The 10,646-nt window shown below is 32.1% G+C and overlaps 1 protein-coding gene across 1 annotated transcript in view; it reads right to left on the minus strand.

Moving 5' to 3' along the window:
• Nucleotides 1-447: 447 nt before the first annotated feature.
• The window catches only part of LOC130445081 (dynein beta chain, ciliary-like), a 67,960-nt gene continuing 57,761 nt past the window's right edge, over nucleotides 448-10,646 (minus strand). Inside the window, exons 19-23 of the mRNA XM_056780580.1 lie at nucleotides 9,165-9,501; nucleotides 7,171-7,533; nucleotides 6,920-7,094; nucleotides 2,349-2,733; nucleotides 448-688 (exon numbers count right to left, since the gene is read on the minus strand). Of these exons, the coding sequence (XP_056636558.1) occupies nucleotides 448-688; nucleotides 2,349-2,733; nucleotides 6,920-7,094; nucleotides 7,171-7,533; nucleotides 9,165-9,501 (1,501 nt within the window). The remainder of the gene's footprint in view (nucleotides 689-2,348; nucleotides 2,734-6,919; nucleotides 7,095-7,170; nucleotides 7,534-9,164; nucleotides 9,502-10,646) is intronic.

The raw sequence follows: 10,646 nt of genomic DNA on the forward strand, positions 1-10,646 counted from the left end.
ACCTTCACTCTCCAAAAATCAAATAATACATTTGGGTCACTTGTTTCCAATCGATGGGAATGGACCCAGAACCTCCCATTTCTAGCAATCGATATGATACGTGGATTTATTATTAATTGATGGTATACATATTCCATAAATATCAAATTTTTAGGTCACAACACATTGAATATTAAATTATTTACCACGGATCAAAAGTATCTACACTTAAACGATAAAACTGCTGGTCGTTTGCCATTGCTTTCCAACTCGCATCTTTGACCGAACTCTGTTTTGGTTAGCACAAAGAGTACCATTTCGCTCCAGCATGGATACCATCTAATTAACTATTTTCCATGTTGAAATTCTTTGACGATTTGGAAGAAAAGAATAAAAAAATCACTTCAACAAATATAAATATTTAATGCGAATAAAATATATCGACAAACTTTGAACCAACTACAATAATCAAATTTGTAATAGTAAAGCAACACCCGCCAAAACCCATTTGAGCGCTTTTTCTTTAGTTTTTAAATTGAATGTCCATACGAAAGTCGGACCTCTCATTCTCGTTTTGTAGACTGGACAATCGTACATATTTTTCAAATCCTGTTTATCCTGCGTTATAGCTTTTATAAATATAACGGGTACGACCGGAAACAATTCTTTCAGTTTCGAATCGGCTAAGCTATTCAACTGTATATCCCATCTAAAAATAATCGATTGGAATTTATTATATTTATAATTATGACATTGGTGTTTGATGGGACGATAGAATTATTTCGGAAATTGATATTAGAACTCAAAATGTTTATTTAGTACGTAAAGAAACGATTTTCTATCACCACCAGCCCCAATTAACTTCCCGTTGGGATGGTGAATACCCCTTGGTTTCCAGGTCGTTAGGGAGTTTAATAGCGGTGAGTGGTTGTTGAGGAGAAAATGTGAAAACATACATTTCTGTCCTTTTCTAATACATGAGAACTCCGAGAAGATTTCAAAATTTTTGGAATGGTCCAGAAACTTCTAAAATATGTTCAACTATTGTAATTGATTTAGAATGTTCTAAAAATTTATCGAAGGATCGGAAAAGCTCTGACACGAGTGCAAGAAATTTCCAAAAATGTTCCAAATGATGTGAAAGTTCCAAAAAAGTGCAATTTCTCATAATCCATTGAGAATGCTCTATAAAGCTCTAGAAATTTCATAGAAATGATCTGGAAAGTTTCAAAAAAGTGCAATTTCTCATAATCCATTGAGAATGCTCTATAAAGCTCTAGAAATTTCATAGAAATGATCTGGAAAGTTTCAAAAAAATGCAATTTCTCATAATCCATTGAGAATGCTCTAGAAAGCTCTAGAAATGCGCTGGAAAGTTCCAAATCGTCTACAATTTATTATAATCGATTTATAGTGTTATAGAAATTTCAAAAAATGTTCCAAACGATGTGAAAGTTCCAAAAAAGTGCAATTTCTCATAATCCATTGAGAATGCTCTATACAGCTCTAGAAATTTCATAGAAATGATCTGGAAAATTTCAAAAAAATGCAATTTCTCATAATCCATTGAGAATGCTCTAGAAAGCGCTAGAAATGCGCTGGAAAGTTCCAAATCGTCTACAATTTATTATAATCGATTTAGAATGTTCTAGAAAGTTCCAAAAATTTTCCGAAGAATCTGAAAAGTTGCAAAGCGAGTGCAATTTATTATAATCGATTTAAAATGCTCTAAAAAGCTTTAGAAATTTCCCAGAAATGCTCTGGAAAGTTCCAAAACGACTGCAATGTGTTATAATCGATTTAGAATGTTCTAGAAAGTTCTAAAAATTTCCCTAACGATCTGAAAAGCTCTAAAGCGAGTGCACTTTAATATAATCTATTTAGGATGTTCTAGAAAACTCTAAATTTTTCCTAGAAATGATCTGAAAAGTTCCAAAACCACTGCAATTCATTATAAACAATTTAGAATGTTCTAGGAAGTTCTAGAAATTTCCCGAATGACTTGGAAAGTTTCAAAACGAGTGCAATTTATTATAATCGACTTAGAATGTTCTAAGAAGCTCTAGAAATTTCTTGAATAATCTGGAAATCGATTTAGAATATTCGATGAAGTTCTATAAATTTCTAAAATGATCTAGAAAATTCTAAAATGAGTTCAATATATTATAACCTATATAAAATGGTAGTTTATAAGCGTTATAGCTAGAATTAGAGGACTTAATGATGTATAATTTACGAATTGATCATATTTTTTAGCCACTTCACATGATAATCATTGAAACTATTATATGAACTGTTAGTTCCTAAGACGTTTGAATGGACCTATCAATATTTTTTTACCAAATTTAAAATGAATGCAAAAGAATTACCTCGCTCCCTCCATATAGAGTCCGGAAACATACGAACCCTCTCTGGGGGCAGCCGTAAAGTCTTCTTTTTGTTTCTTAGTTACGTCAGTCATCAAACACATTTTATCTAAAGGCCATTCGTTCTTTCTAGCCGTTTGCTGCATAATGGCAGTCAAAAAAGATTGCGGATTAAAGAATCCACCCAACCAAACTGTTGGAGGCATAGAAAAGTCATTTGTCCAGCCTTCTAGCTCTTTAATTCTCAGAGTTAAATCCCCTACCCACTGTCCTAATGGTAACAAACTAGGATAGGCTTTGACTGACCATGATTCCGGAACTTGATCCATGAATAGCGCTTCATCTAGATACTCCATGTCGGAAGTTATAGTCAGTTCTCCTTTTAAACCTAAAATATTAATCCTCTATATATGAAAAGGGTTATATAAACAAATTTTTTATGTATCCTTTGAAATAAAATTACATAATTTATATTAAAAAATCAAAATATACAAATCCTATTTTTTCCTTAAGGATAGTTTAATAAATAGAGTGTAATGCAAAAAGTGGTGGTTCAATATTATCTACTCTTTCATTCGCTTTTTCATTCCATAGCAAGATTCGTGGTGAAAAAATGTAATGATTGAAGGCTTTTTTGCTTATCATGGATTTAAACGTCGGTTTTTGAGGAATTAGCAGCAACACTTGCTAAAAATTTATGTATTGATTCTGAATTTCTCATCTCCAAGTTAGGAAAAATGTTTCAAATTCTTTTCAGCAGTTAAACGCTGCTGTGTGTTTTGCAATTCTTAGTCATTCAATTTCATCGGTACATTAAAGATTCACCTTATTATCTGAGTGCTATTCAATATTATGCTTTTTGTACGAGTTTCATAACATTCCTGAAAATAGTCTTTTGAAAGCCGGCATGGACTTAGATATTGAGGTACAAGAGGAAGAACGTATTATAAAAAATTTAGACGGTATACAATTTTTTAGTGATATCACTTCATCAAAAATCTATTTCCTGATGATAAACAGTCAACTAAAATAATGGAGATCTAGCCAAGAATGATCTCATTTCTACTTTGCAAATTTTGCATTGGAAATAATAATTCTTTTAGCTTTTCCTTTCTATGTGGCTTCAGGCGGAAAAAGTTGATAACTTAAAGATTCTGTAAAAATTGCAGCGCCAGCTCCTGGACTAAAAAGTATTGGTAGCCAACTAATATATTTTAAAATATCTCATTTCTGTTTTAGAAATGTTGTTTGGGCAATAATAATTTTTTGAGCTTTTCATTTCAGTGTGGTTTCTGGCAAAACAAGTTGATAACTTGAGAATTCGATATAAATTTTCTATAAAATTTGCAACGCCAAATCCTGGACTATAAGGTATTGATTTCCAACTAAAATATGGATATTTGAGCCAAAAATAATCTCATTTCCATTTTGTAAATTTTGCTTTAGCTATAATAATTGTTTTGGCTTATTTTTGTGTGGCTTCAGGCAAAACAAGTTGATAAATTAAGGGTATCATAAGGTATTGGTAGCCAACTAAAATAATGAATATTTGAGCCAAAAATAATCTTATTTCCATTTTGCAAATTTTGCTTTAGCTATAATAATTGTTTTGGCTTCTTTTTGTGTGGCTTCAGGCAAAACAAGTTGATAAATTAAGGGTATCATAAGGTATTGGTAGCCAACTAAAATAATGAATATTTGAGCCAAAAATAATCTCATTTCCATTTTGCAAATTTTGCTTTAGCTATAATAATTGTTTTGGCTTATTTTTGTGTGGCTTCAGGCAAAACAAGTTGATAAATTAAGGGTATCATAAGGTATTGGTAGCCAACTAAAATAATGAATATTTGAGCCAAAAATAATCTTATTTCCATTTTGCAAATTTTGCTTTAGCTATAATAATTGTTTTGGCTTCTTTTTGTGTGGCTTCAGGCAAAACAAGTTGATAAATTAAGGGTATCATAAGGTATTGGTAGCCAACTAAAATAATGAATATTTGAGCCAAAAATAATCTCATTTCCATTTTGCAAATTTTGCTTTAGCTATAATAATTGTTTTGGCTTATTTTTGTGTGGCTTCAGGCAAAACAAGTTGATAAATTAACGGTATTATAAGGTATTGGTAGCCAACTAAAATAATGAATATTTGAGCCAAAAATAATCTCATTTCCATTTTGCAAATTTTGCTTTAGCTATAATAATTGTTTTGGCTTCTTTTTGTGTGGCTTCAGGCAAAACAAGTTGATAAATTAAGGGTATCATAAGGTATTGGTAGCCAACTAAAATAATGAATATTTGAGCCAAAAATAATCTCATTTCCATTTTGCAAATTTTGCTTTAGCTATAATAATTGTTTTGGCTTCTTTTTGTGTGGCTTCAGGCAAAACAAGTTGATAAATTAAGGGTATCATAAGGTATTGGTAGCCAACTAAAATAATGAATATTTGAGCCAAAAATAATCTCATTTCCATTTTGCAAATTTTGCTTTAGCTATAATAATTGTTTTGGCTTCTTTTTGTGTGGCTTCAGGCAAAACAAGTTGATAAATTAAGGGTATCATAAGGTATTGGTAGCCAACTAAAATAATGAATATTTGAGCCAAAAATAATCTCATTTCCATTTTGCAAATTTTGCTTTAGCTATAATAATTGTTTTGGCTTCTTTTTGTGTGGCTTCAGGCAAAACAAGTTGATAAATTAAGGGTATCATAAGGTATTGGTAGCCAACTAAAATAATGAATATTTGAGCCAAAAATAATCTCATTTCCATTTTGCAAATTTTGCTTTAGCTATAATAATTGTTTTGGCTTATTTTTGTGTGGCTTCAGGCAAAACAAGTTGATAAATTAAGGGTATCATAAGGTATTGGTAGCCAACTAAAATAATGAATATTTGAGCCAAAAATAATCTTATTTCCATTTTGCAAATTTTGCTTTAGCTATAATAATTGTTTTGGCTTCTTTTTGTGTGGCTTCAGGCAAAACAAGTTGATAAATTAAGGGTATCATAAGGTATTGGTAGCCAACTAAAATAATGAATATTTGAGCCAAAAATAATCTCATTTCCATTTTGCAAATTTTGCTTTAGCTATAATAATTGTTTTGGCTTATTTTTGTGTGGCTTCAGGCAAAACAAGTTGATAAATTAACGGTATTATAAGGTATTGGTAGCCAACTAAAATAATGAATATTTGAGCCAAAAATAATCTCATTTCCATTTTGCAAATTTTGCTTTAGCTATAATAATTGTTTTGGCTTCTTTTTGTGTGGCTTCAGGCAAAACAAGTTGATAAATTAAGGGTATCATAAGGTATTGGTAGCCAACTAAAATAATGAATATTTGAGCCAAAAATAATCTCATTTCCATTTTGCAAATTTTGCTTTAGCTATAATAATTGTTTTTGGCTTCTTTCTGTGTGGCTTCAGGCAAAACAAGTTGATAAATTAAGGGTATTATAAGGTATTGTTAGCCAACTAAAATAATGTATATTTCGGCCAAAATCTATCTCATTTTCGTTTTGGAATAATTTTTCGGCTTTTCCTTTCTATGTGGCTTCAGGCGAAACAAGTTGATAAGTTAAAAATTTCTATAAAACTGCAACGCCAATTCCCGAGCTATAAAGTAACTAAAACTACTAAAATAATAGATATTTTAGCCAAAAATGATCTGATTTCTGTTTTAGAAATGTTGCTTGGGCAATAATGATTTTTTGAGCTTTTCATTTCTGTGTGGTTTCTGGCAAAACAAGTTGATAACTTAAGAAATCGATATAAAATTTAAATTTCTATAAAAACTGCAACGTCAACTCCCGGACTAAAAGATATTTGTAGCCAACTAAACTTATGTCTACTTTAGCCAAAAATGATCTCATTTCCGTTTTGCAAATTTTGTCTTGGCAATAATAATTCTTTTAACTTTTCCTTTCTGTGTGGCTTCAGGCGGAAGAAGTTGATAAATTCTATAAAAATTGCAACGCCAACTCCTGGACTATAAGGGATTGGTAGCCGACTAAAATAATGGATATTTTAAAGTTCATTTTACAAACAAATTGATAACTTTCGATATAAAACTTCCATGAAAATTACAACGCCTATTCCCGGGCTACAAATTATCATTTTTATACTTTTCGTTCCCCACGATATTGAACTAATTATTAGATTATATTGTATTATACTTGTATTATATTTTCTCAGTTTCGTAGTTGTTTTGTATCTATGATTATAGCAAAACTATTGTTATTTAAAAGATTGTATTTTCTACAAACTCCTGATATTTTTCAACTATTATAACCCGGGTGGATAAAACATAAACTTTCAGTTTTGAAATTGTATTTGGATTTTACTTCTTCTACTTTTTCTTATTAGACGGGTAAATGTCATCGTTAAATAGTGGTATGAAGCATTTTCAGTTGGTCTTTGCACGTAAGCGCATAAAACCTTACGGCCTGGATTATATATCTCATATATTTTATGAACTATATTATGTATCAATCCGAAGATAAACCATCTAAAACAATCCGTTTTATGCAAGCTCAGACACAACCTTCAAAAAATCTATGATGACTTTTGTAACATACCCAGATCGAGTTCGTGGAGAGACCTCTTCATTTCAGATGTCAAGTTATTCATGCGATCGCATTCTTGGAACGCGACAATAATATACGGGGTTCTATCCTCAACTTTCGCCATCATTTCTGCTACTGGGAAAGCTTCAGGTAATTTATCAAGTATATCTTCTATTGTGCCCCTCACCTATTCAAAAATATTCATTTTTATATTTTTCTATACACCTACCGGAATACAAAAAAACAAAGTTTATATGACATACTTTCTCCTCTCTAGAAATTCCTGCTCCGGCAGCAGCTCCGGCATCTCTAGGTTGCATTTCGAAAATGGTCCTGAACATGTTATCCGAAGTACTAGCTAAGAAACCGATCTCGGCATTAGGGTGTAAACCGTATAAATAAGGACTTTCCGGTGGTAATCTAGAGTCGATGTATTTGTGATAACCCGCGTAATCCGTATTAGGCGGACATTGAAATCCTTCGGCGTACATCAAATCACCGTCGAGCAATTCAGGTTGCATGTAATTAAAAAGGTAACTCCTACATAATCTTCTATCCCAGTCATCGGTTATGTGACCACCGTACATTATTTCACCAAATAGATAACGCAAATCTTCCCAAGGTACCTCAAATATACCAAAACTTTATTAAACTATTTGTTTACCATCAATAGACAATAAATTAACGTAGAAGTTATCAACTGTATTTAATTTAATGTAGCTTGGCTTGGCATCCTCAAATTTGAACAGTGCCGTGAAGAAACAAATTAAATTTATTCAGAAATATTTGGAAAATATATCCAAAGACAAGCGTGGCTTCGACATAAAGAAGCATAAGTCACCAAAAGACGTATTGAGTGAAGTTATTTCGATTTTTAGTGTATAAAATAGTCCTGTAAATAATCATATAAAAAAAGGCTTGATATTCGAAGTATCCAATCGTATTATATGATTTCCATCCAATGTTGAACAAGCTTTTTAAACCCTTGGTGAAACTATTCCTTGGACATAGACTGAGACTCCTTTGGATCAAATTTTTTCACGAGAAAATTTCGCTATGTATCTGAATAATAAGTAATTCGACGGTGCAATGACCATACCAAATTCTGAATGTAGTAGAAGTTCCATAATCAGTGGGTGCTGGTAGTATGTTGGCTCTGCTTTCCTTTCCAGTACAGATGGACGGCCTGAAGACGAACGATCTTCAAGCAACAGTTCGTCACTATTGAAACGGCATTTATCCACCCACTCCACGTTCAGTTAATGGCTCAATATTTTACAATGCAAAAAACTGCACAATCACTTGCCAATTGACATCAAATCTATAATATGTTCTCCCGCGTTTCGCAATAATTTGGAGGCATATTTTAGCATGTACATTTTAAAAGGTAACTTCGGTATTCATTCTAGTTTTATTGTGTGTTCTTTATATTTGGATTTTATTTGTATCTTTAGTTATTTGTGTTTTTGTTTTTCTTAGTTTTTTACAAGCTTTTGTCTACAAATTTTTGACAATAAAGCATTTCTCTCTCTCTCTAAGCCAACCAATTCCACTTTATTTTTGCTGCCACAATTACTCGAGGCTTTTGTTTCCAATTTTGCTGATTCCAACGTGACCATATCAATTTGACTAACGAATGAGGCTTCGGGACGGTCAAAGACTGCGATAACCAGCGATATCATCGAAAAAGCTCACAAAATGATACAGGAAAACCACCGAGTTAAGATTAGAGAGACCGAAGAGGCTATTGGCATATCCAAAGAGTACATTTGCCAAAGACTGACTGAAGCATTATGCATAATTAGATTATTCCAGCGTTTGCTTACTTTGGATAAAAAAATGCATTTCTCAAGCCTTATTGATGCAGTTTGAGCGAAATGATTGGAATGTTTTCCGTATGGCGTTCGTTATTTGGGATAGTCCAAGACCAAGAAGGTAAAACAACAGGAGAGTATCAAGCACTTGATATGGTAAAGAAAGAAATTACAAGTCAGCGACCACAATTCGAGAAAAAGAGTAATTTATTTTCATGACAACGCACAACGCTAAAATTAACGAATTGCACTTCGAATTGGTTAACCAACCACCGTTTTCACCAGATCTGGTCTCCAGACATTATCGCATACGTAAACGTCTTTTGAGGAGAAAAACATCTATTATTTAGAAAAGTTGAAAATGATTAAGAAAAAAATGTCTCATTTCTTTGTTAAAATGGAAATAATTCAGTCAACCTTCGTTATTAAAATGTCATACTTACTTTGCTATTGTTTTCCAAATAATTATACAAGACGCTGACGCTTATGGTCAAGTCCCCAACGTTAAATGGATAGTTTCTATTCCAACCTTGCGGACCAAATTTTCTTCTCTCCGCTACTACCGCATGGAAATAGCATAGTGAAAATAAAATAGCTTTGAATTCCGCTTCCTTAGTACACATTTCCAATGTTTCTTGGTTAAAGTTGTCCAAGGCTTTATGTAAATTAGCAAACATGCCAGTTGGAGGTTCGTTCGTGATTTTAATGGAAGATTCCAGGATACCTTGAGGTATCACACATTCCTGGGGATCCGCCGATGGTTCCGCGCTGAGATATAATCTGAAACGATAAAAAATATATCATCAAATATTTATTAATCATAACAAGGCTTCTGATCTTCACAGTTGTTCACACAAATGTTGGAAGATGTAACCAAAATATGGAATGCGACAATGAAATAAGATCGAATGATGATTTGAAAACAAAGTTACTATAATGATAAATATAATGTAAAAAAGCTTGGGGAGAAATAAGTGAAAGTAGAACTATCTGGAATCGATACTTTAAATTGGAATGGGCTTTGAACAAAGATTATCCAGCGGCAGATTTACAAAGAAGGCTCAAGATCCATTTGTACGACTAATAAATTAAAATAAAAAATTCAGAAGATGAAGAAATTGAACCAAAAGTAGTTCACTGTCTTATTCCAGTATCACCTTCAAAACATCATATGAGTTTGTAGTTCAAATAGAAAAGCGAAAAGAATAATTCTGAATATCAACTTTGAGGAAATGGAAAAAATTGTGTATCACAACAGCGATCGTATTTTGAGCCAACAGTGGAAAATTAGATGTAAATGGAAACCACGAAAGACAAACAAAGCTTAGGAAAATCTTTGATAAGATTGTATACGAGCTGGAATGTATGGAATCATTGGTGATATGGTTATATAAAGGTAAACAGTTTACTTTCGGTCTCTGAAGATGATAACTGTTTTCGAAACGCGCTTCAAAAGGTGTAGCGATAGAAATAAAAAGTATACTCAGCAACTTTTGTATGAATTCAAAATGAAACGTAATTGCAAGAACTCATTCGTGGATTGGAGAAGAAGTAAATGTAACCGATTAATTTCTAGATTGCTAACAATGTTTACAACGATTATGTTGTGTATTGAGATGTCTGAGAGATTTTATGTAAAATAAAATCAATAATTTACCATAAAATCAGCATTAAATAGCTATTGAATGTGTTTTATGACGATCGACTTTCATGTTTTTTTTGCGAATCCAAAAATCTGATGAAATTACATTTGTCGATTTCCCACTTCATTTTGATTCTATTCAAGTGGAAAATATCCAAATTATACTCATGATTGCAGAGAAGGTATAACATTATGAGAGAAATGATCAACTTAGAACCAATCTGAAATAAAATGAAAAAGGAAAACTTAGATGGATTGGATACGTCATTAGAATGAGAGAAGA

The sequence above is a fragment of the Diorhabda sublineata genome, chromosome 6, assembly GCF_026230105.1.
Source record: "Diorhabda sublineata isolate icDioSubl1.1 chromosome 6, icDioSubl1.1, whole genome shotgun sequence".
In the NCBI taxonomy this organism is placed as follows: domain Eukaryota; kingdom Metazoa; phylum Arthropoda; class Insecta; order Coleoptera; family Chrysomelidae; genus Diorhabda; species Diorhabda sublineata.